The 27,696-nt window shown below is 36.8% G+C and overlaps 1 protein-coding gene across 4 annotated transcripts in view; it reads right to left on the reverse strand.

Annotated features, from left to right (window-relative positions):
* The window catches only part of SLC39A8 (solute carrier family 39 member 8), a 91,651-nt gene that overhangs the window by 23,918 nt on the left and 40,037 nt on the right, over positions 1-27,696 (reverse strand). For all 4 annotated transcript variants that reach the window (XM_037990326.2, XM_073017516.1, XM_007999402.3 and 1 more), the window contains 2 exons: positions 26,640-26,762; positions 25,986-26,150 (listed from right to left, as the gene is read on the reverse strand). In XM_037990326.2, the coding sequence (XP_037846254.1) occupies positions 25,986-26,150; positions 26,640-26,762 (288 nt within the window). The remainder of the gene's footprint in view (positions 1-25,985; positions 26,151-26,639; positions 26,763-27,696) is intronic.

Below are 27,696 nucleotides of genomic sequence, written 5' to 3' on the forward strand. Positions count from 1 at the left end.
ATGATATGGTAGTTGATGAGATTTTGTGCATCCCCTGTGTTAGGAACATGCATTTGTCAACCACATGGAGGACAACATTGGAGGCTGATAGAGAGAAAAAGGGGTAGAGTATTCAGTATATCTTTCATTTCTCCCTCCAGATCCACTTTCCGCCCGTCTTTCCCCATAAGACCTGTATGCACTCTATCAAAGACCCTCATGTCCAGGTGCTCAGCAGGTTCCAGACAGTGAGCTCTAACAAAATTAGAGGGAAGGAGGAGCAGGGATCGGGATATTTATTCCCTTGGCTCCCTCCTTGAAGGTTAGGTAACTTAGGCTGGCTATGTCCACAACTAAAGATCACTGTTCCACTTACAGTAGCTTTCTATACAAAACTAGCTCCTTTCCGGTTCTAGAGAACCTTCTTTCTTCCCTTTTCCCTTTGGACATAGGATGTTGACAGCTCCACTGTTATTAGCCTCAGGTTACTGCCCTGTGGTTCACCTACACCCTGATCAGAGTTTTATAAATTGTCTCTCCTCTATTATTTATCCTTATTTGAGTGGGCCATCTCTCTCTGGAAAGAATTTGACTAATCCAAAGTCTAATGCTCATTCCACAACACAATACTATGAACTATATATACTATTAAATAAGTTTTCATGAAAAAAGTAACAAAAAGGATTACATAGACATGAATATTTTAAAAAGAGTTAAATGCATTCTATAAATATAAAGCTTTGATAGGCGTTGCTTTTATTACTAGGTTTTCCAATGATTTCAATGTTTGTATTTTATAGCTGGTGATTACTTGGTCCTTCTCCTCACCCTGAAAATTCAGCTAACTACAACCAAAATGAAGTTTCACATGAGAAAGGATAAATTATTTATCTTTAATGCATGTAACCAAATAAAATTCAAATGCACTTACCTTCCAGTCATTCGGTTTCAGCAAAGCTAAAAACTATTTCCAAAACTCTCTTTGCTAATTAAAATAACCATTAACAAGACAATAACAATTTCTAGAAATCTTGCAAGTTGTTTCCTGTCTCTCCAATCCTTCTGTGGAGTGTGAGTATAGTTGTTTTGGTCTTTAGTAGTTTAATTAATAATCAGTTATTTTCACTTTGCAACCATAGCATTTTTACTGCCTTGAAAAAAACAATTTAGGAGAAACCTGAGAGGTTTTCAAGAAATCTGCTACTATTTTGCAAATGGAATCTAAAATAAATAATAGTTAAATATTTACGGTTATCTTAATGGACTATTTATACCACTCTAAAAGGCTGCTGACTGTTGCTACAGATGAGGATGGCATTAATGCACTGGTACATTCAGGACACAGGATATCGTTTCTTATAAAAAGCCCATAAAGTGTACCTCCCAGCCTACGCAACTCTCATTCTTACTGCAACATCTTAAAGGGATTCAGGAGGCACCAGGAAATTTCTTAAGTTTCAATGTAAGTTGGAGAAATCAGTTGCTAGGATCCTTAAAAGTAGTGTTTCCAAAATAAGGAATATGTACACTGATCAGCATCAAGCCTTTCAGAATAATTCATATGAGAAAACAGGAATAGGATGGGGTGTCGTGGAGAAACCAACCCCATGCAGCAGCTGCCTGTCATGTCTTAACATTTGACATGAATTACGTCAAGAACTGAAATATTCAAGATCCCACGCAATACACTCCATGTGACTCACCTGCAAAAAAAGACAGACTGCTTTGTGTGGCAGAGAAGATCTAAAAACACACTGTCAAGGAGCTTCGGGAAAGTAGCAAGAGGCAAAGAAACAGATGAGATGAGAGATTAGAGCCAGTGGTAACGGCAACCATGACAGAACAGGTACTTAGGACCAAGTAGGGGTGATAAGGAATAGGCAAGGTGCCAACAGAGGGACAAATATAAGCTATTCTCTGCACGGGGCAACAGGCACCCTGGTTTATATTCCAATAGTTCAGGAAAACAGAGGCTGTCTCTACTCTGTACATGGAGCTTGAGAAGTAGGAGCCACAGAGGATAAAGGTACTGGGACCACATTCCCTCTGAAAGCTGTCACTGTGCCACTCTAAAGATGTGCTGACCCATTTAAGAAAAGAAGAATTCGGCATGAAATACACAGAATACACTACTGGAGCACAGAGCAGTAGTGATAATAGTATTCATACTAATAACAGAGCCTCCTGCCACATTCTCACTCACTATTCTTCTGGTACTGTGCTACACATTTATATATACCATCGTTCAATCTTCACAACAACCCTATATAGATATGATCCCCATTTTACAAATGAGGAAACTGAGGTATAGAAAGGTTAGGTAAATTAACCAAAGTCATGCCTCTAGAAATGTTTAGAAACAGGATTTGAGCCTCCCTGCCAAAGAAGCTAAGCCTGTGATCCCTAGGATATATAAGTAATTTTATTTTCTGTGTTGTTTGTTCCTGTTCACCCGGAATGTAGCACTGAAGGCACTCAGTGAGTGTTCGTTGACTGACTAAATAAAGGTGTAGTAATAGTAAAAGTACATCTTCTCTCATGACATGTTCACAAATCATTGTCCCATGAAGCATGTATTCCTATCTTTCCAAAGAGCAAACACATGGACATTTAAGAACAACATGGAAAGGGTGTGCATAAAAAAAGTTCACTAGTCAATTCCAAATTGATTCATCACTATAACATAAAATTCAGTGCAGAGATGCTTTTGTTGTTTGTTTGCCAATTCTTAGCTACTGAAAGTTGAAGAATTGGATCAAAATCTCCTGGCAGGACAAGTTCGTTTTTTCTTTTTAGCCAAGAATTTAGCATTTAATGGGTGCTCAATAAATATTATTTTTAATTAAATGGTGGGGGGGTGCTGAATTATGTAGAGAAATGAAATATCAAAATACATTTCAGTCAATGGACCTCAGAGGCTTCCCCCTCTATTCTAGTGATCAAGGCAGAAGAATTTCTTTTTTTTTTTTTTTTTTTTTTTTTTTTGAGACAGGAGTCTTGATCTGTCCTCCAGGCTGGAATGCAGTGGCACAATCTCGGCTCACTGCAATTTCTGCCTCCGGGTTCAAGTGATTCTCTTGCCTCAGCCTCCCAAGTAGCTGGGACTACAGGCACCCACCACCACGCCTGGCTAATTTTTTGTATTTTTAGTAGAGACAGGGTTTCACCGTGTTCCAGGATGGTCTCGATCTCTTGACCTCGTGATCTGCCTGCCTCGGCCTCCCAAAGTGCTGGGATTACAGGCGTGAGCCACCGTGCCCGGCCCTCAGAGCAGAAGATTTTTATTGGCAACCATCTTGCATCTAACTTTGTGGACTTACACATTTTTTCAGAAGATCATTTGGGAAGAGAGGGCATAAAAGTAAGAATATTAGCAATGAAAGCAGATAACTTGTTGAAGATTTATTGTTTGCAAGACACTGTTTGCCTGTGATGAGTGCATCATCCCAATTACAGAAGAAGTAAATGAGGACACTGGAAGAAAGGACTTGCCCAAAACAACACAGCTAGAAAATGGGAAAGTCAGGATTTGTGCCCAAACTATTTGACTCCTAAGCCTATGCAGTAAGAGGCCAAGAGACTGCTCAAGAGAATTGAGTTTTTCAGATGAGGAATTTCTGATTTAAGTAGCTTGTTGCTATAAAGAAAGAAATTATTTTATTGCTGTTTGCCAGTCTCCATCCTGGAAGATGGAGTACCTCCAGGATTCAAGTAACTCTGGTTTTGAGTAGAAGACACTGAACTAATTAAAGTGCTGAGGTGTTCTGAGGATTGCTAACACTTCACACACACTTAAAATAATACTTCCAATCGTTGAGGAGGAAAAAAGCACCATCCTAGAGCTTTCAAATCCACTATGTATAATCCATTGTTTACAGATTGCAAAAATTGATTGCAAAAGACAGTTGTTTTCCTGACTGGCCTGTTCTTAGTTTATAACACTTAATAAAATGTAATTTTGGAGCCAATGGCTTGCATTATTAACACTGTTAAAGTGTTAGAACACAGGAATGCTTACTTTGAAGAAGAATTTCTATCCAGAATGTTTTCCAATGTCATTTTATACAAGCATCCACTGTGCCTACCTACTCTGTTCATCTTTCTGTTCCTAAAGCCAACTGAACTGTTTCCTACCCTAGAGACTTCTCACTGGCTGTTTCCTCAGCCATAACATTATTCTCTCTGATATTCACACGGATGGTTCCTTCTTACAATTCAGATTTTAACTTAAATGTGTTCTCCTTGAGGAAGTCATCCCTGACCACCCACACTAATATAGTGACCCAGACATCATCCTATCACATTTTAATTCCCCACAGGACATTTTAAAATTTATTTTTGTATTTTATGTGTATAAATGTATGGGGTACAAGTGTAATTTTTTTACATGTATAGATTGAGTAGTGGTGATGTCAGGATATCCATCACCCAAATAAAGTACATTGTACCCATTAAGTAATATCTTATCATGCACCCTCTTCCCTCCTGCTCACCCTTCTGAATCTCCATTGTCTATCATTCCATATTCTATGTCCACATGTACACATTAGTTACCTCGTACTTATAAATGCCAGCATGGCATTTGTAACTCTATGATGTTGGGCTGTGTGTCCCACTAGAATGAACTGGAATGCCAGAGCACAGGAACATTTTCTATCTAGTTTGTCATGGCATTTCCAGGATGTAGAGCAGAGCTTGGCACTTGACAGGTGATCACTGAATACATGAGAAGAAAATAAATGATGGAATGAATGACAGAATACCATCTTCCTACACTTTAATATAGCATCACTGATTTAGTGTATGGACCAGGATATCATTCAGAATATAAAATGTTGTCTTAAAAGTAGCCTGGGGCCGGGCGCGGTGGCTCAAGCCTGTAATCCCAGCACTTTGGGAGGCCGAGACGGGCGGATCACGAGGTCAGGAGATCGAGACCATCCTGGCTAACACGGTGAAACCCCGTCTCTACTAAAAAATACAAAAAACTAGCCGGGCGAGGTGGCGGGCGCCTGTAGTCCCAGCTACTCGGGAGGCTGAGGCAGGAGAATGGCGTAAACCTGGGAGGCAGAGCTTGCAGTGAGCTGAGATCCCGCCACTGCACTCCAGCCTGGGTGACAGAGCGAGACTCTGTCTCAAAAAAAAAAAAAAAAAAAAAAGTAGCCTGATATATCACAGAGGCCCAGTTTAAGATTGCCATTATTGTTTTAATATGAAATTTACATGATTCTGGGATTTTGTTCAAAGTCACAAACACTATAAAAATTACAGAAAAAATGCAGACTATTTTTGCAAAAGTAGTGTTTGTCCAAAAAAGAATTTTTGAGATTCTACTTTCTAAATGGAAACAATCTCTAGATTTGGGTGTTTGTTTGCAACCCAGGAAACTATTAATGATGGCTGATCCCTCACTTATTTTTTCCAATATATACTTTGTAACCTAGTAATAAAAGAGGATACACTAGAAAGCATAAGGCCAGAGGCCTGAATGTCTTCTGGAACCTTTAAATGTAATCTCTACTGGTGTTTCCTCTGCTATTAAATGTTTCTGACTTTTATCCACTTTCACTAAGTTGGTATAAAGGTTCAGTAAAGTCATGTTCATTAAGCACTTTGATATTCCTAAGTAGAAAGAGATTCAGTAAAATAAAGTCTGTTTTTTTTGTTTTTACTTTTAACGTTCTGACACCTGATAACAAATAAAAAGTAATAATACCTTAACCACTTTGAAAAAGAATTAGGCTCACATATTGGTCTCTCCCTTCTATTTATTAGAATTCAAAACTTCTATAATAATATTTCTAAATAAATTGAGCCAATAATTAGCATGGAGAGCAAAGTTAAAGGCAGGAGAATGTCACCACTTAATTTAAATAAATAAGGAGTTATTAACTTAATTGAATTGAGAGCCTTAGAACAGGACTGAAATTCTCTATCTAAGAAGCAGACATATAGTAGAATCAAATTTCATCACCCAATCAATGCCCTAACACTTAATACTTTTATTAAGAGTGAGCACTTAAATTGTTCTTCAAATATCTTCAATTCTTTTTTTATTCACTAAGATTATAAGTGAAGTATTAATAGTTATAAAAGTGAAATTTGTTATCTGGAAATTTAGACACAAAACTGAATAGATATGATTGTAGAGACAAATAAATATTATAGGTGAGGGTGTGTGTGTGTGCATGTGTGTGTGTGTGCATGAGCCAGTCTGCTAATTACTATATAATATAGTAATGACCTCAGAAAGCAGTTTGGCAAGACCACACTTCATTTACAGGATGCTTTAGCTTTGGTATCTTTTTAATTCAGAATCCTTATTTTGAATACATATAATAAATAAAATGGAATAATAAAATGTAGAATAAATTCTGCCTCTGCAAGTGCTTCTTCAAGGGAGATGGATTTCATTTATTACAATAAAACACCTCATGGTTTGGCAAATCTTCCATCATGCAATCCACTGAGTAAAAGTTACTCACCAGGTCTTGATTCAGTATTCCCAAACTGCAGAATGCAGCATGCAAAGAATAGAGCACAATATAAATATTTTTAAATAAGCAAATAGCAGAAGCCAAAGAAAACAAAGTGGTCTATTTTAGTCATCCAACAATTATGAAATGGATATCCTTTATAAGGCAATCTTTTAAAAAGCTGATGTTAAAGACTGAGCAGCAACAGAATAAGTATTTAAATATTCCATTGCTTCCCCTGGCTTGCCACTGGGTTTTCCACACAGTAGAATACGCAATTCTTTCTGATGAGCAGAATAATTTACTTGAACCTCATATATTATTTGTTCATTTTTCAAGAGAAAAAATGTATTGGAATTCATTATTAACTTTTTATCAATCAGCATGCATGACAGAACAACACAGCAATTCTTCATTACACTAATGGAGGAAAAATTAACTTGACATCAAGCCTAATTGACTAAAACCTCACTAATTCTTCTAAACAGGGATAAGTCCTGCCTGATTAGTGAAAGCAATTTATTATAGAACATGTTTAGATAGATGCACTTTTAAGAGTTAAGCTTTCCAGAACTTAACACTAACAAACTGAGCTTTCCAGGATCAAAGGCAAGATACAGTTGAGGTTCTTAAGAAAACCTGCCACAGTGTATGGATAAGATTAACACAATATATCAAACACATAATAACAACTTGGAATTTCTCTAGATAATTTAGAAGCTTTAGGTGCAATCTTGCCAAAAAAAAAAATTATTTCAAAAGAAATTTATATAGATTCTGCCAAAATACTCTACAGCCAAGCCCATAGCAAAATAAAACAAATCATAACTTGTCAGCTATGACAGACTGGTAATCAAAACTAACAAAATTTCGCTATGCGGGCAATCCTCAACTCACTATGAGTTGTTTTACAAAAGTTCATTTGTAAGTTAATTGTTAGAAATCATAACTTATTAGAGCCATATTCTCATTGAGAAGTTGGTATTATGTATATGGAGCAAACATGAGCTTGGAACGCAAGACCCCAGAAGGGGATCTCAGCATAGTTTTGCTGTTTATTATCTGTGTGAACTTGAGGGAGTCATTGTATTTAACTGGATCTTAATTTATTCAGCTGTAAGTTGACTTAATACCAATTTCACAGTGCTATTGTAGGAATTTAACAGAATAATAGCTAAAAAGCTACCCCAGTGCCCTCTGCTCTTACCCGTAGGCATTTATGTCCCTTGTTCAAGTATTTCTCTATATCAGAGATTGTTGGCTGGCAGGTCATAGAGGAGCATCAGTGAGTTCATGAACCCCTTTAAATTGTATGCAAAATTTGGTAGGTCTGTTGCAAAAGGTAATGAGCTTCATCAAGCGGTTGTCTAAGGGAATGATTAAAAGCCATTGTTCTATAGCCACTTTCTTGCATTTTTCAAAATTAGAAAATGACAAATGTTTAAAAACAATGACTGGAAGCACCCTCTGCACTTAAGTTGCTGTTCTGTCCAAGCATATGATCCCAGTAAAGTCTTACATATCCGTCAGGATGGATGCAAGGTCAAGATGGATACAAGCATCATTTTCTCAGAAGAGCATCCTTGACCATTTCGCTTTCTTCACGTTCCATCCCCAATATGCGCCTCTCCACTTGCATCACGTCCCACCCCAACACACACAACATCTCTCTCAGCACAGTAACTTGTATATGCCTCTACTCTAGTACTCATCACACTACACAATAACTGTTTTTTACATGTCAGTAAGTTCTAGTTTTACATGCTCAAAAAGTTCTAGTGAAATAATAATTTTTTCACAAAAATGTATACTTAGATTTTATTTAAAGTAGTCATTTTAATTGATGAGAAGCATACAAATCGGGAAGCAATTTTGCTTTTTTAAAAGAACTCTGAGTGTAACAAATCTAAGTTCAAACCGTTACTCTAATGTTAAACCTCCCTGAAATTCAGCTTCCCTATCTATAAAATTGAGATAATTATACCTAAATGAATGTTGCATATGAATACTATTTGCAAAGTATTGGTATATTACTTGCACATGACAGGTACCACCAGCGTCACACCACCAACTACCACCATTATTATTTCTATTAGTTATTTAGGAGTGACAGGTACAGGCATACATCTTTTTCCTGCGCTTCACTTTATTGTGCTTCCAGATATTGTGATTTTTACAACTGAAGGTTTGTTGCAACCCTGCATTAAGCAAGTCTATCAGCACCATTTTTCTATCAGCATGTGCTCATTTCATGTCTCTGTGCCACACTTTGGTAATTCTCACAATATTTCAAACTTTTTCATTATTATTATATCTATTATGGTGATCTGTAATCAGTGATTTTGATGTTACTATTGTCATTGTTTTGGGACACCATGACTGTGCCCACATAAGATGGCAGATTTAACCAATTAATGTTGTATGCGTTCTGACTGCTCCAGTGACCAGCCATTCCCCCATCTTCCTCCCTTCTGTAGGGCCTCTCTATTCCCTGAGACACAAGAGTATTGAAATTATGCTAACTAATAATCCTAAAATGGCCTCTATGTGATCAGGTGAAAGGAGGAATTGCATGTCTCTCACTTAAAATCAAAAGCTAGAAATGATTAAACTTAGCGAGGGAAACATGTCAAAAAGCCAAGATAGGCCAAAAGCTAGGTTTTGTGTGCCAAATAGCCAAGTTGTGAATGCAAAAGAGAACTTCTTGAAGGAAATTAAAAGTGCTACTCCAATGAACACACAAATGATAAGAAAGCAAAACAGCATTATTTCTGACATCAGTAAAAATTAAGTGGTTTGGATAGACAATCAAGTCAGCCACAACATACCCTAAAGTAGGAGCAAGCCCCTCTTTTCAATTATATGAAGGCTGAGACGGGAGAAAGCTGAAGAAGAAAGGTTGGAAGGTAGCAGAATTGGTTCATTAGGTTTAAGAAAAGAAGCCATCTCTATGACATAAAAGTGCCAAGTGAAGCAGCAAGTGCTGATGGAGAAGTTATCCAGAAGGTCTAACTAAAATCATTGATGAAGGTGGCTACACTAAACACCAAATTTTCAATGTAGATAAAACAGCCTTCTGTTGGAAGAAGATGCCATCCAGGGCTTTCATAGTTAGAGAGAAGAAGTCAATGCCTAGTTTCAAAGTTTCAAAGGACAGGCTGACTCTCTTGTTTGGGGCTAATGCAGCTGGTAACTTTAAGCTGAGACCAATGATCATTTACCATTCCAAAACTCCGAGGGCCCTTAATAATTATGCTAAATTTACTCTGTCTGTGCTCTAGAAATGGAAGAACACAGCCTGGATGGCAACGTATCTGTTTACAGCATGGTTTACTGAATATTTTCAGTCCACTGTTGGGACCTATGGCTCAGAAAAATAAAAGACATTCCTTTCAAAATATTACTGCTCATTAACAGTGCATCTAGTCACCTAAGAGCTCTTATGGAGATGTACAAGAAGATGAATGTCGTTTTCATGCCTGCCAACACTACATCCATCCTGAAGTCCATGGGTCAGGGAGTAGTTTTGACTCACAAGTCATATTATTTAAGAAATACATTGTGCAAGACTGTAGCTGCCATAGTAGTGATTCCTATAATGAACCTCAGTAAAGGAAGTTGAATATCTTCTAGAAAGGATCCATCATTCTAGATGCCATTAAGAACATGTACAATTCAGGAGAGGAGGTCAAAATATCCACATTTACAGGAGTTGGGAAAAAGTTGATTCCAACCTTCATGGATAACTTTGAGGTGTTCAAGAATTCAGTAAAGGAAGTCACAGTAGGTGTAGTGGAAATAGCAAGAGAATTACAATGAGAAGTGAAGCTTGAAGATGGAACTGAATTGCTGCAATCTCATGATCAAACTTGAATAAATGAGCAGTTGCTTCTTATGAATGAGCAAACAAAGTGGTTTCTTGAAACAGAATCTACTGCTGGTATAGATGCTGTGAACAACATTGAAATGACAAAAATGATTTAGAATACTTCATAAATGTAGTTGACAAAGCAGTGGTAGAGGTTCAGAGGATCGCAACCAATGTGGAAAGAAGTTCTACTGTGGGTAAAATGCTGTCAAACAGTATCGCATGTACAGAGAAGTCTTTCATGAAAGAAGCAATTGATGTTGCAAACTTCATTGTTTTAAAACACTTCCACAGCCACTCCAACCTTCAGCAACCACCACCCTGGTCAACAGCCATCAACATCAGAGGCACGACCCTCCACTTACAAAAAGATTAGAACTTGCTGAAGGCTCAGATGATCAGTAGCACTTTTTAGCAATAAGGTATTTTTAAATTAAGAGATCAATGTCATTTTTTAGACATAATGCCAGTGCACACTTAATAGACTATAGTGTAGTGAAAACATATCTTTTATATTCACTGGGAAACCAGAAATCATGTGACCTGCTTTATTGTGATATTTGCTTTATTGCAGTGGTCTAGAACCAAATTCACCTGATTTTGACGCTGACTATGATTCAGAGAAAATCTGAACAGGGACAGCCTTCCAGGAGGTAAAGAACACAATGATGTTGATGTTTCTGGAACTTCATACGAGGAAGCAGACTAATTTCATGTGATCACCTGGCTCCCGGGGCACTCCAAAGTTTCAAGGCATACTATTCTCCTTGTCTACAACAGTGTGTGATTCTAACTAGATGGGCCACCACTCTGTATCTCACAGCTGTGTAGTACATCGTTTAGTTTGTAGGTATGAAGCAGGCAAAAGTCAACAGCTGGCCCCTGAAAGTGAAGACACTGGCTCAGGGCTGAGGATTCTGACTTTCTACTCAGCAATGTATTATCATCGCTAGTCAACGTGAACCACACTGAGAGACAGCCTATTAAAAGCCTTTCCCACTTTTCCCCAACCCCACAGTCCTTCATTCCTACTTCCCACCTGCCTGAAATTGAGAACATCTAACACATAATTTACCCACAAACACTTTCTCCACCTTCCATCCCATCTTAGAATAAGAGTGCTTCTCCTTTTCACTGTGAACAACTCCACTTGTACTCTATTTTCATTTCTTCTCTAGAAATACACTCCATAAGATATCCCTACCATGACTTCCATTCTCTTTCGAATCTTCAGCCTCTCCCTGTCCACCTGGCCTTTCCTCCCTGTCTTAAATCTCCTTCAGATTAACAAAATCCCAAATCCTGACACTCCACTGAACTGCTGTTATCCCTCATTTTTTTTTTCACTTCAATGACAAACTACTTGAAATGGTTTACTTTTCTAGTCTTTTCCTATATCTCTTTACTGGATCCAGTCTCTCCTCTTCTTTCAGCTCCTTGCAGCACAATAATGTTCCCCAGAGTAGCTACATGTAACTTTAGAAGCACTGAAAATTTTTACATTCTTTGCCAAAGGCTTTTTAAACCAAGGAAGGAGTTATTCAGCACACACACACACACCACACAGCAACACTTCCTAAATACACTTTGGACCTCTCACCTTACCCACAGAGTTTCTGCTGTCCATGGCAGATACTCCCAACCTTCTCTTTCTTGAAAATTATTCTAAAATGTTCTATCCCTACCCCATACCAGTTCTCTATCTTCAGATAAACATACTATGGAAGATGATCTATTATTCTCATTCATTTGTCTGAGCCAGGGCAATGCAAACAAAGACACATCTTCTCAAAGAAGGTCCAGTATACTGTATTCACAGCTAAAAATACACCACCACTCCATTCCACTCTGGCCTCTGGTCATTTTCTTCTGTTTCTTCTGTTTTTTCTTTGTTATGCCCCTAAGGACGGTATTGCCTAGCACACGGGACTTTGTCTATCAAGCTCCCTTCTAATGAATCTGACACTAGGAAGTGTGTTCTCAGGAAGAGGCAAACCATCAAAATTCAATCCATCAACAGACAAATGGACAAAGAAAATGTGATAATGACATACAAGAGAATACTACGCAGCCTTTAAAAAGAAGGAAATCCTGTTATTTCCTTCTTTTTAAAGGTTGCTATTTTAAAACCTGGGAAGACACTAAGCCAGGCACAGAAATAAATACTGCATGATTTCATCTTCATGTGGCATCTAAAAAAGTTGAGCTCCTAAAAACAAAGTAGAATGTTTGATACCAGAGGCTTGGGGACTGGGAGGAGGACAGATGTTGGTCAAAAGGGACAAAGTTACACTTAGAAAGGAAAAATAAGATTTAGAGCTTTATTACACAACATAGTGACCATAGTTAATGATAGCATAATGTATAGTTCAAAACTGCTTTTTAAAAAGTAGACTTTACATGTTTTCACCACAAAACAAATGAAAAATTGGTGAAGTGATGAATATGTTAGTTTAATCTTTCTACAATGTATACACATATTAAAACATAACATTATACCCTATAAATATATGCAATTATTACTTGTCGATTTAATTAACTAACTTCTAAAAATTCAATCCAACTGCCTTTACAGCCTTTGCTCAAACTTGCTGTTTGATTTTGCTATCTGCAAACTGCCATGGAGGCCCTGTTCTCTTAGTCTAGTCTGGAAGCCTTCATAAATATCACTCTTGGCTACGGATTGCTCTTATATGAAGTAATCCATCTATTTTTGAATCTTCAAAATGATCCCCATTATGCCTTCAAGAAACCCCACTGCATAAAATGCTTTCTTCCTTCCAGTTGATAAGTGCTTATAAACTCAGCATATGATTCCACAACTTTGAACCAAGTCTCCTACTCTTTCAACAGCTGCTCAATATTCTGTCATTGAAATAGAGGACTTTGTGGCTTTGCATCTACACATAATGTTAGATGCTGTTTCTCTTACTTAATCCCCATCACCCTCACTTCTCAGGAGCGTGATGGTGATGTATGGTTGTATGGTAGACACAGAAATAATAAGATTTAGGATTTAACGCATACCTACTCTTAGTCACAACTTTAATAATATTTCATTCAATCCTCATAATAATCTTGCTTTGTAGATATTATTGCCAGTTTTCAGATGAAGAAAGTGAGTTTTAGAAGTTGAAGTAACCCAATTAGTTATGAGTCAGCTGTAAACTCAAATCTACCTGACTCAAGTACTTTTGAAAAAGATAACTTGCTCTAATTTTCATGTTACTAATTAACACCTAATGTAATGTGTAATTCAAAAATGTAACAAATTTTGTGAGAAAATATAATTATTCATTCATTTAATTTTTCACTCTGTTTTAAGCCTCCCTAATTCTAAAAGAAAAATCAGCCAAATACAGATTACCTATATTTAGCTGCAATATGGAAAAATAAAAATGTTGCAATGAAATTCAACACTGAGAAAAATGTTTCTTAATCTAATTAAGGCTATTTAAAAGAAAAAGAAAACTAAAGAAAGCAAACCTACTGAGCTTAGAAGCATTCCTCTTAAAGTTGGAAACAAGACAAAATACCAACGATCACTACTTCTACTCAACACTGTCTTATGAGCTCTTGCCAATAAAATAAGACAAGAAAAGTAAGAGTTAAAACAATTAGAAAAAAAATTAAAAAGGGCTTCTTTGCTCTTCAATATCTATGCAGAAAGTCCAAAAGAATAAACAAACAAAACAATACTGGCAGAATTCAGCACTACTGCAGGATAGAAAACCAGTATACTAAAATCAGTGTACTCTTACATAGCGGTGGCTCATGCCTGTAATCCCAGCACTCTGGGAGGCCGAGGCGGGTAGATCATAAAGGCAGGAGATCGAGATCATCCTGGGTAACATGGTGAAACCCCGTCTCTACTAAAAAATACAAGAACAATTAACCGGGTGTGATGGTGGGGGCCTGTAGTCCCCCCCTACTCCACTCGGGAGGCTGAGGCAGGAGAATGGTGTGAACCAAGGAGGCGGAGCTTGCAGTGAGCTGAGTTCACACCACTGCATCCCAGCCTGGGCGACGGAGCGAGACTCCGTCTCAAAAAAAAAAAAGAAAAGAAAAAAAGAAAACAGTAGGAAAAAAGATATCATTTGTGATACCTGCGGAGCTACAAAGTAATTAGGAAGAAATCTAACAGAATATTTTTAAAATATTTCTAATACAGTAAATTATCAAACCAAAAAATCTTAAATATCATAAAAATGTAAACTGCAGCCCAGTTAATCTCTAAATTCAATGCAATGTCAATGAAAATCTCTACAATCATATTGATATGGAAGAACAAAGACAACTTTTAGTGAAAAAACAAGGTGAGGAGCAGACCTTGTCTTTATAGCTAAATAAAAACTATAACAATTATGGCAGTGTGGCAGTAGGTCAGAGGTTTGTTGTTTTTTTTTTTTCAAATAGACAAGTGAAAGAGACTAGAAAGCCAAAATACAGATAATTTAATACATACAAACTTGATACATGGCAGGAATAAAATGATCTGCTCAGCAAAAGAAGCGAGGATAATTGTTTATCTATACAGGAAAAAACTGGATCCTCATATACAAAAATAAATTAAACAAAATTTTTGAAAGAAAATATGGAAGGAAACCTTTATTTTTTGGGGGGAATATTTCTTAAATAACACTCAGAGCAGTCAGCTTGAAGAAAAGTACTGATATATTTGACTGCATTAAAATTAAAACTTTTGGAAAACAACGTATATTATAAGCAAAGTGAAAAGAGAAACAATAGATTTGGAGAATATATTTGTAAATCATTTAATCAAGGAAAATTAACATCTAGCATATATGTAAAATTCCTACAAGTGACAGACTCTCTCTTTGACCAAATTTCAGTTAGGCTCTTCTGAGGTCTCTTCTCAACCAGACCTCCATCTTGGACTTCTGTGTCCATTTTTGCAGAGTTCAGTCATAGCAAGAATCCTGCCAAGTCAGTCGAGCAAGAATCCCCTCATCCTTTATATACGATCACCCTTAATATCTGATCAAATTCTTCATGCCCTCTGATTCAGGGAGAAATCAAATAATTATTTTTTAAGAATTCTTCATTCCCCACCATCCCCCAAGTGATATATAATCACCCTTGCCTGCCTTCAGCAAGAATTCTGTTAAGTCGGCTTAGTAAGAACCCCCTACCCTTGATATTTTCTCTTAATAATAATATTCCATGCATTCTTCCCCTCTCTCTGTTTATTGGCTCTAAATGCCCACCTGTCTTGTCTTTATTTAGAGTTGAACCCAATCTTTTCCTGCAATTGCCATAAAGGCAACCCTTAATGCAACAGTCTTGAATAAACTCTTCCTTACTGTTTTAAGAAGTGTCAGAATAGTTTTTTCTTTAACACAAATCATTAAGGAAAAATACCCAACTAAAAATGTGCAAAACAGATGAATAGGAAACATAAAAGTGAACTTATGACCAAAACACATATGAAAATATGCTCAACTGCACTATAATCAGAAAGACAAATCAGAAAAAGATACCACTTCAAACTTCTTAAATTGACAATAATCTTTTTAAGTCTGAAATTTCCAAGTATTGCTAAAGACAAAGAGAAAACAGGAATTATTTTTTGCTGCTCATGAGAGGGTAAACAAACATAAGAGGCTGGAAAGCATTTTGTTGTTATTCAGCAAAATTAAATGTGTGCATACTCTATGACCCATTTTTACACATCTATTTATTAGATAATAATATATGTATATAATACATATTAATATATAATATAAAAATTTATATATGTGCATATATGTAAGTATATATATATAATATATATATGAGAAAAACTATACACAGAGGGAAAACAAAAACCTAAAAGTCTACAGATTATTTCTAGAAGTCAAAACTTTATAACATTGGAATTATGTTTGCATGGATCTGAAAACACATTCCAAAGGATTAAAATTATAAACTCCACAAAAATGCTGACTATTTAAATGTTTATCATGCAATTAATGAGAATGTTATCTTTTCATATGGATATCAAAGTAGTCCATGACTGACACCCATAAGCAACTGTCTGTTCTCCAAATAGAGTAAATAGTACAGATTTTGGTACCTTTAAAAGCACATTCATACCTAATCTTATTTGATTATACTAGCTGACCTAAGAGTTGGCAATATCAACATTTTGTTTGTTTAAGACAGGGTCTCACTGTTACCCAGGCTGGTCTTCAACTCCTGGACTCTGGTCTTCAACTCCTGAACTCAAGCGATCCACCTGCCTTGGCCTCCTGACGTGCTGGGATTACAGGCATGAGCCAACAGTGCTTGGCCGAATGTTTGTTTTATTTTTTAATAACTTTCTGTGTAAATGTTGATGCTCCAGCCTCCACAAGAATGGAATATACTAGCTGGCCAAATGATTAGCTAATATAAGGAACCACAACAGATAACCCTAGATCCCTCCTGACATTAGCTATCAAATAAAATGCTTTTGTCAAATTTACATAACTTGGACGTGCTTTTATCTCGAAAAGCAAGTAGTTCTTAACGTACTGTTTTCCTTCCTTGGCAAGTGGCTCTAGCTGGTATTTCAAGGCTCTAACAGAGAATCTGTGGTGCAAAGCTTGATAAATCGTCATTTGAATAGCAAATTATATTGGACTTTAAGGTTCTCCTCCATTAAGAGAGAGTAAATGTTCCAAATTCTCTTAATTTATCGGACAGGTCAAAGGCAGGCTTGTGGGCATTTATATTCAGAAGGTTATCTTTATTACTAAATTACCTATGAGCTTTTAAAGTCCAGCTTTACTTTCTAGAAAATCTACTCAAATTTTAAGGTAGATAAGAGAAATGAGAAAGCATGGAATTCTATACATTTTATCTTCTCATTTTGTTACCCTAACCTAGAGGCAACATATACAAATAGATTCAAATACCTTTATGGTTTAACACAAGAAGCCATCTTTTAAGTGATGATCTTTACATAATTAAGCATATAGATTTAGAAGCTATTCCCAAAGGTGCAAAAGATGAAGTGATACGACTTGATAAGATGACTATGATAAAAACTAAGAACAGACAAAAATGGTAAATGGAAGAGGGAGGGAGATGTATATTTATCACAAGTGTACAATGTATCAGACACAATGTTGCATAGTTGACCCATAAGAAATTAATTCATTTTCACAAAAATTCAGTAAATTAAGAATCTTTGCTCCTCATCTAACAGATGAGCAAAGGCTCAAAGGTGTTAATTATTTTTTCCCAAATTACACAACATATTTTAATGCTAAGATGCAAACAATGGCCTGTGTAATTCCAAAGCCTATGTTTCTCTTCCACGTCCAACTGCCCTGCAAGAAAAGGAGACTCAGAAGAAGCACCAGGAAAGTATTACAGCAGCTAAAATGGTGACAGAGCAAGGATGGTATCATGTCACCAAGATATAAGTAATTTCAACAGGGAGGGGAGGGGTTCCAGTGAAAAACCTGCCTTTATATTTCTAGCATTTAGCCCATAATGGGTACTCACTTATGTGTTAAACTGTAGGAACAGCTCAGGAAGAAAGAGTGAATGAGGATTAGGAACATAGCTCGTGGCCCACACCTGTAGCCCTAATTACTCTGAAGCCTGAGTGGGAGCATTGCTTCAGCCCAGGAGTCTGAGTTACAATGACCCTATCTCAAAAAAAAAAAAAAAAATGAATAATTTAATTTTAAAAAGAGGATTATAGCATGCTGCCTAGAACAACCACTTACATTATTCTAAAAAGAAAGTTCAGAGAATAGGGAGTGCCTTTAGAAACTGTACATGATTAAGCATGTGAGGAGATGATGAGGAAGAGGAGGAGCATATAAAGGCTAGCTAACAAATGGAAACAACAGGCAGCATAGTGTAAGGTAACAGTTAACCACACAGACCAGGAAACAGGATTCCTGCACTTCAATCCTAATGTGGTACCTGTGTGACCTTGGGTAAGTTCCTTACATTCTCTGTACATCAGTTTCCAAATCTGCAAGATGGAAATAACAATTGTACTTGCCTCACAGGGTTGTTACTGTGAGGATTAAATGAGTTAATATATGTAAAGCACTTAAGAACCTGCCTAACATGTATAGTCTTATTTCAGAATTAGCCAGTCTTCAGGAAAGTTGGACAGCTGTGGGAAAGAAGGTTCGAGAAAACTTGGGGAGTAGCAGATTGAGGAAAAAAATAATACGAGGTAGAAAAGATGGAACGTGTTTGTAGACACAGGAAAAGGAGAGATTCAGGAAAGATAAACGAAAACAGGCCAGGTGTGGGGGCTCACACCTGTAATCCCAATACTTTGGGAGGCTAAAGCAGGAGGATCACTTGAGACCAGGAGTTCAAGATCAGCCTGGGCAACATAGCAAGACCTCATTTTTACAAAAAAACAAATTTAGTTAGCCAGGCATGGTGGCATGTGCCTGCAGTTTCCACTACTTGGGAGGCTGAGGTGGGAGGATCCCTTGAGGCTAAGGAGTTTGAGATTTCAGTGAGCTCTGATTAAGCCCTGCACTCCAGCCTGGGTTATGGAGTGAGACCCTGTTCTAAAACAACAAAATGAAACAAAACTGGAAGAGGCCATGGGAAAGATGAGAATATTTAGAGGAACTGGCCTTAAAAAGGAGAAAGGACACCAGCTCTGACACGAAGGGGACAGCGGAACAGTGGAGAGAAGATGAAGACCCAGAGTAGTTTTTTAAAGAAGTAACGGAAGTAATGAGGCGAGACAGCAGAGGTCACAGATTCCAAATAATCACCTCAGTCTCCTCGTTAAAGAAGAATGAGATATAAGAATTTCGTGGAGTAATTAAAAAAAAAAAACTTTAGAGCAGTTTTTCATGAATAAAAGTATACTTCATATCAATGAAATGTAGGCTAAATTCAGTGGATTCAGGTACCAATTTTCATGACCTTAGCAACACATAGAGTGAAGCCAGATAAAATGAACTGTCTCAGGGATGCCCTGAGATAAACACAGTGAGTGAGAAATTCCACTAATAGCAAAGGCAACCCAGAATTTCGCCTCATGATTGGCTACATCATCTGCCTCTAGTTACTGTTTTTATGTAAGTACCAGTCAATCAAGATCAGTGGATATCATTTGTTATGTCATTTTATTATTCGTATAGTTTTCTATTTTAATTAATTATTATTATAGGGGAAATTAACTAATTTGTTTTTAAATCTTGCGATGTTCAAGAACTATATGATTTAAAATAGTAAATGGGCTTTTAGTGAAATAGGGTGGACCAGATATATGTATTTATCGCTAGTCTCTCCTGAAATGCCCTCCTGAAACTACGTCCTTATAAAGGAATACAGAAGACATAAAGCCACAAGGACAGGAAGAAAGACAGACAACATGACAGCACTGAGATTTGTATTTTGGCAGATGGAAAGAGGAAGGCAAGTTGTAATTGACTTCACAGCGGAAGAAAGTCAACAAGAAGCAAAGTGATGCAGGACCCAGAACCTCAAAAAAGTTCAGGGATTACAGGCACCAAGTGCTTCTGAAGGCAGAGGGCAAAGACTGGAACTAAACATAAGAGAAGTGGCTGCAAGTCTATTTAGGGAACAAGTAGAACCTCAAGTCCTTCCTCCTAAGCCAATGTGGCAAGGCAGCCACCCCAAATGATGACTGGAGATCTACCCCTGGGGAAAGTGAACCACAGAGACCCTCAATTCAAGGACACAGAGCAAACTGAAGACTGTTGTGAAGTACAGTACTAAAGAAAGGGGTGTTACGTCAAATATTCTTAGTGCCCCCGTCCCCTTCTCCTGCAACTCCACTTCCCAAGTGGTAGCCAGTAATATTATTTTTGTTTTGTTTTGTATTTGTTTTTGTTTAAGGACTCTTTTTTTTTTTTTTATGAGTTCGTGTCTTTTGTAGGGACATGGATGCAGCTGGAAACCATTATTCTCAGCAAACTACTGCAAGAACAGAAAACCAAGCACTGCATGTTCTCACTCATAGGTGGGAATTGAACAATGAGAACACTTGGACACAGGAAGGGGAACATCACACACCGGGGCCTATTGTGGGGTGGGGGAGGCAGGGAGGGATAGCATTAGGAGATATACCTAATGTAAATGATGAGTTAATGGGTGCAGCACACTAACATGGCACATGTATACATATGTAACAAACCTGCACATTGTGCACATGTACCCTAGAACATAAGGTAGTCAGTAATAGCCTACCATTCTTCCCAACTCCAGGCAAGAATGTAGAAAAAGACACCACCCAAAAGACTGGTAGACAAGCCCCACACATATATGTACATACAGAGCTGCCAGTCAGTTTTTTTGTACTTCATACCTTAAAAACAAAGAGAGTGCTTTCCATTTTTCTGTGCTAAATGTGTAATATTTCAGTTATGTTATGGAAAGGTGGAAAGTTTGGAATCTGTGAACTCTGCTGTCTCACCTCATCTGTTACTTCTTGAAAACTGCTCTGGGTCCTCATCTCCTCTCCACTGTCGCCTTTGTGCCAGCACTTAGAATAGTGCCAAGTATAGGTTAAGTACTGGAAAAATACTTGTTGAATGAATTATGTGTATTTAAACTCTCATGGAGGCCCAACCACCTCAAAAATGTTATCCTATTCGTAGAGTGTCACTTCATATCAGTTATCAACAAAGAAAATCTCCCTAGCATCTCCACACTTTGCAGCTAAATTCTATTTCATTGCACCTCAACTTTACACATAAAATTCACAATAATCAACTTCTAAAAATCACTTTATATTTAATAGTATCTATTCTTAAATGAAAGCACAGAAAATTTCATAAAAAGACTGGTGACAGATTGCTGGAGGAACGAGCTCCAGGGGCCCTCTAGTGGCCTTGAAGTGCTGACACCCTCCCCAAAGTACCAAACATTCCTCAGCAATCAACATCCAGCAAACACCAAGGCTGTGTCTGGGCTGGGGAGCCCCACCCGGCTGCACAGATACTGAAATGACTCCACACTTGGCTACACAGGAAAGTCAAAGAGAAAAAAACAAAGCATGCCACAAGGTGACATGTGACACATTACCTAGTAACAATAACTGAATCACATGGGGAAATAGCATCTCGCACACCCCTCTTTTTCCCTACATCTTCCTTGTTACCCCTCTATGACCCACATTTTTCCCTAAAACGCATGCACGTGCACACACACATGCCACATGGACTGTTGTGCCTCACACTTACTAGGCCTGGAGCAAAGGTATTAAGGAACTCTCAAATCATTTAGTCTAAATATTTAACAGTTATAATCAAGGTAACCGTTAAATGTTAATATCTTCTATTATTTCACTGTGATAAATATTTTTCCATGAAAACAAAATAAAAACATGTGTAAAACTATGATTTTTATATGGCTAAACAGAGATAAAACACCAGAGACTTCTAAATTTATATATTATGGTTTAGCTGAGTATTCTGTGATGAGCCAGAATTGCTCAGATGAATAACAAAGACATTCCTAAGTCATACAGTTTAAGTATCCTATAACATGTCTTTGTTCTTCCTACATTTCAGCAAGATCAAAAATGATGCTTTTATAATCTAGATTTTCACCTAATTTGCATTCTATTGATAGTAACGCCAATTAGACCACCTAACTCACTGTAATTTTTAGAGAGTTCCTTATTATTTTCAATTTGTAAAAACTTTGTTGAAGCAGTGACAACTGGGATTGTCAACAAAATTCTTAAATCCACACTTGTAACTCAAATTGAACCCTGGGTTATATTATCATGCTCAATCCTTTTAATGGGGTCACTTAGGTTAGATTATTTTTATAATATAAAACATTAGAAAGTATTTTAATTTTATTATTAAAATCACTATCACTTATATTGTAATACTTACTCTCTTAAAGCAATATCCAGACCTACTTATTTCTTAAATTTCATTTCTTTTGATTTTTTGTGCAATGTAAACAAAACTGAAAATTGCAGTCTGTTGCTCAATTGGTTTAAATGTCTATTTATTTAAGACTATACCTTCAACTAAAACAGTGAGAAAATAGTCCCCATAAGAAATTAGCATGAAGACTATTATCTCAAGGCCTGTGCAGGGCTGTCACCCTGGCACGCACCTTCTCTTCCTTCTTCAGCTGCCTTCTTATTCCTGGAAGTGTATTTTCAGAATCTTAATTCCATTTTTCCCTCTTGCTAGATAGGTAGTTTACCTAGGTTTACAATTCCACAGTTGTTTTCATTCAGAATACTGAAGGAATTGTGCCACTGCTCTCCAGCACTGATGTGGGGAAGTCCACTACCATTCAGCTTCCAGGTCCCTTGTGTGTGACCTGTTTGATTATTCTCAAAGTCTTTAGCACATTTTCTTCCCCGACATTTGCATGACTGGTTCTTTCTCATTATACAATTCTCTGCTGACATCTTGAGGGGCCTTTTCTGACCAGTCAACCAAAAGAAGCTCCTACACATCACTCTCACATCACCATGCTTTAGTTTCATCAAAGTAGGTTATTACTATACGATAGTTTCTTGTTTTGCCCATTTCTATATTTTATGTTTCCACTGAATAAACTGTAAGCTCCTCGAGAATTTGCTTCTGAATTTCCAGTGCCTAGGACAATGAACAGGAACTCAATAAATGTTTATTGAATAAGTAAATGAAAGCACTACTGTCATAAGTGGAGAAAAACAGCCTTCTGATTGTGTTTCTAAATTATGTAAAACAGGATCATGTCGAGGGCCTCACCTCTGTCATGGTGCTTAGATTTACTGCAAACATGTCCTCTACTCATAGTTAATCCTAAATCAGGAGCCTTAAAGCTTTAACTAAAATGTAATTTTTGAGAAGTTAAATTTATTTGTTAATTATTATTTTTTTAAAAATTAGCCTCGTACAAAAGCTGAAGGCTTTGATAACCATCCTCCTTTCTAAATATAAATATTCCTATCAGCTCATTCTGATACTCAAGGCATATTTAGCAGCTAGTTTATCCTAGTAGGTTCATCAGAAGGAACTTTCCTGAAATCAGGAGAGGTCACACTGAATTTCTAGTATGGTCAAGGAGGTAATCAGCCCTTTAAATATTTTAAATCTCAAACTGTATCTCTTCCGTGCTTTGTGTTACAGGACTTGGGGATCCCAAGGGAGAACGTGTTCAAGGTTGGACCAGGTTCAAAGCTCCTTCTCTGTAGAAGTGTAGCCCTGCCTAAAATTATCTTGTTAACCCTGGAAAGATACAGGAAAATCTTCCATCAGAGCAAGAATTCAAGTTAGGCTCCAAATTTCATGGCAGATTATCCCTCTGCCATCTAGTATCTAAATAATTATTAATTAGTGTTTAAATTAGCAATATAGCTGACTGGCACCTCTTGAATGACTTGTCAAGAGTTCAACCACAATCTCACTATAATCCAGTATTTGTCAAAAGCTTGCATAAGGCAACTAGAATTTAGACACATGATATAAGGAAGGGTTTTAACTACTATTCTTTAGGCTCTTTCTGCTGTGCCTCGCATTAAATTATATATCCTCAGAAAGCAATATCCTTGGCCAAACTATTTTTCCCCACTACAAAAAAAATAAATATTTAAGAGTTGATGTTGTCATCTTGCTTACAGTAGAGTAGCAACGTAAGGAAGGCAGTCCAGCAAAGTATATAAGAACACAGGCTTCGGTATAAGGCAGCCTCAGTACTAATTCAAGCTTTGCCATTAGGAACTGAGCATCTTTGGGTTTGCTATTTAACCTCTCTAAGTCATACTCTCCTAATTACAATAGCACTTGCCCCCTACGTTATTAGGAAGAACAAATGAAGTAATTCATCTAACGTTCTAGGCATAGTCCTTGAGCATTTAATGAATGTTAGCTGTAAGTATTATTGTAAGAAATTATATATTCGAACATTTCCAGATTCTTTGCAAACTCTTGGCTGAAAGCATCATTCATCACACTGCAAAAAATAATTTCCCCTTAGCTACTATAGTGCTAACACAGAACTGGCTCTTCAAATACACTTGAAATTTTCCTTAATCAGGTGGAGAGAAGCATATGACCAATCATGTTTTCTTTCCAGAAGGAAACTCAGGTATTTGCCATAATGATGATCTCTTCCAGATTGCTCTTTCTTTCTTTTTTTTTTTTTTTTTTTTTTTTTTGCTTTTTTCCCCCTTACCTGGCTTTCCTTTTTATTTTGTTTTTAACTATTCACTTTTACATCATGTTTAACTATACAGCTTGTGGATCTGCCATTCACTAGCTGAGTAAACCTGGGGGGGTTATTTAACATTCAAAGCTCCACTTTCTTCATCTGTCAAATGAGAATTGTTGTAGACACCAGTGATACTATCTTCTCAGCATCCCTTTTTGATAACCACTCCTCTACTCCATCCACACTCCCTTGATATCATTAAAGGGGCCCAACCCTCTAAGCATTTAGATTAGTCTAGAAATGATCATCTAATTCAAGCTGGACCAGGAAGACACTTGCCAGAGATTTTGGATTTAGGACTGAAAGAGTCAGGTCAATTTCCTCCTAGTAGCTGAAATTTTAAGACAAATCTCAGGAATTGCTAGTGACTATGTATACCACTTATGAAAAAGATAGCCTACGGTAAAAGAAAAGAATGATACTAAGAGGCAGGAAAGAGAAGGAGGGAGAGTCCTAGTGGTTCTAATGGTTCCTAGGTTCTTGTTTTTCCTGTAGCTTGGCTGTTCCATTAGTCATCTAATATCTTTCCAGTAAGTTCTCCTTTGCGCGTATATAATTTGATTTCTATCACTTGAAACCAATATAGTTCTAATACATAAGAAATAATCCCTACACTGAGTAGTTGTTATAAAAAGTAAATGAGATCAAATAATTAAGTGCTGAGCATATTAGCTGGTATATGATAGTCACTCAAGAAATTGTGCCTATTATTATTATTATTATTATTATTATTATTTTTGAGATGAAGTCTTGCTCTGTCGCCTAGGTTAGAGTGCAGTGGCGCGATCTCGGCTCACTGCCAGTTCTGCCTCCCGGGTTCACACCATTCTCCTGCCTCAGCCTCCCGAGTAGCTGGGAATACAGGCGTCTGCCACCACACCTGGCTAATTTTTTGTATTTTTAGTAGAGACGGGGTTTCATTTAGCCAGGATGGTCTCGATCTCTTGACCTTGTGATGCACCCGCCTTGGCCTCCCAAAGTGCTGGGATTACAGGCGTGAAACATCGCACCTGGCCTGTGCCTATTAATATTATTTAGAAAATGTGGATATCAATATACATCGTATGTCAGACAATTAATAAAAACAATTTTAATAATTTCCAAATCTTCTTTCTTCTTGAAGTTTCAAAATCAGTCAAAGGATTATTTGATTCTGGATCTTCAAACAATTGTAAAATAAATGCCCTGAATTAATTTTGCTATGTAATATTGTATAAATGCAATTGAGAGACTCTCATATAGTAAATAATCTTAGAGAATAATGAAGCCCAGACCAGTGATCCACAATTTCTTTCTTAACTCACTTGTTTAGAGTAAACATTTAGAGGGAAGGTGGAAAAACAAGACAGACTTACATTCCAGTTATCCCACATATATAAGAATAAGTCTGACATACATAAAGGTACAAAATACTGACTTAGCTTCATACACATTCGTGTTTACACAGTATAAAGAATGTAGTATAATCAAGAAAAAATGGAATCAACATATACCTGTAGAGATACCACGCTGACATTATCAAAATGGATATGTCCATTAGCTTCTGTGACAGCAGGATTTGCATAGCACGTCACACCATTAATGGCAGGTAATGCTTTAGGTTGATGAGTTTTTTCTTGAGGACCAAAGTTATCATTTCCAAAGTGGGTATGACCATTCTATATGGGAACAAAAACCAAAGAGATTATAAGAAGAAAAAAGATGATTCATACAGACAGGGAAATAGAGTTTACTGCTTTTTATTTATAAGAGGAAAATTGTATGTCTATTCTATATGTAAAGAAATCTTTTTAGATATATAAAATTTCTCTTTTTTACATGTATTTTCATTTATTAGATTCTGTTGTTACTGTTTGTTCATGCTAGAACATGTACACATTCTTATTTTGATGAACATGAATAGAATACAAATTAGGCACATCTGTTATTCAGTATTAAATTGCTGGTACTTGTTTCAAATTTTACAACATGAATCAAGTATTTATCTTACACTTGTCAATATATTGACTCTTTGTTCTCCTTAAACTCACAAGCCTAATAACTGAACCATTCTCATAATTCTAAGAATAAAAATCCTGTCTTTATTTGCCTATATAAAGTAACTTTAGGGGGTGAAATGTCATATGTTTTAAATAAAGTCCATTTACCTGACCATATGTCTTTAATAACATCTTAAGCATTCTTTCAAAAAAGAAAAGTAGGTAAAATCCACCAAACACAGCAACTGCCTTCTCAACATAACTGTCGACTTTGGGATCAAATCCAAATGCCTAAGGGAGAAAAAAGGGCAATTCAAGTAAAACCAAGAAATTTAACTTGATTTCTGGAAAATAATACCAGTATACAATTCTCACCAAAGTTCTAAGTCTCTCTTCACATCCAAGTAATATTGGAAACTTAGCTGCCAAAAATTACAAAATGAAAACTTTGAAATTTGAATGACAAAACTGTATGAAATGGCACAAAAATCTTACAACCAGAAGTCTCATTAAATAAAGCCACCAGAGAACCTTACAGTTTCCCAGCTATAACACCTACAGCAATATTTGCCTTGAAAGACTAAACTTTTAGCAGTAAAGCAGCAGCACTGATTCCCATCCTTAGAATACAATATTAGGTCTAGATAATGAAGATAAATGAGATATTGATTACCTACTGTCTCTAAAAGTAATGTGTTAGTCCATGATATCCAGAGTCAAACTTTTAAAATAAATATGGCAGGCCACTTGGATTACTATTTTCCCAAGAGAAATCCTCTTATGCCTACAAAACTGTGATAAATCTTAAAAAGGCAAATAAATCAAGGGCTAGGCCCAAGAATAAAAGCAAAAAGAATATTTAAAATTGCCACCTCTCTCTCTCTCTCTCATACACACACACAGCAATAAGAATGGAATAATTCTTTGTCTAAAGGACAAAGAACTGGAGTTAGAGTTTGAAGTTATAAAGAGTCAAGGTGTTCCTAACAGACAAGACACATAAACTTCAAATAAACAGAATCAGAGGAGAGACTAATGGGTGAAAAGCCACAGCTTCACACCATTCCACACATTGTAAGTCTCCCCTCTGAAGCAGAATAGAAGATGTCTGGGTTCTTGTCCCATGTTTGCCTCTGGGGAGACATCATGGCCGCATCTTCATTTGAGTAACTTCTTTGTGCCTGTTTATACAATGCAAAAACAGCAAAAAAAAAAAAAAAAAAAA

This window comes from Chlorocebus sabaeus, chromosome 7, assembly GCF_047675955.1.
Source record: "Chlorocebus sabaeus isolate Y175 chromosome 7, mChlSab1.0.hap1, whole genome shotgun sequence".
NCBI classification, from domain to species: Eukaryota; Metazoa; Chordata; class Mammalia; order Primates; family Cercopithecidae; genus Chlorocebus; species Chlorocebus sabaeus.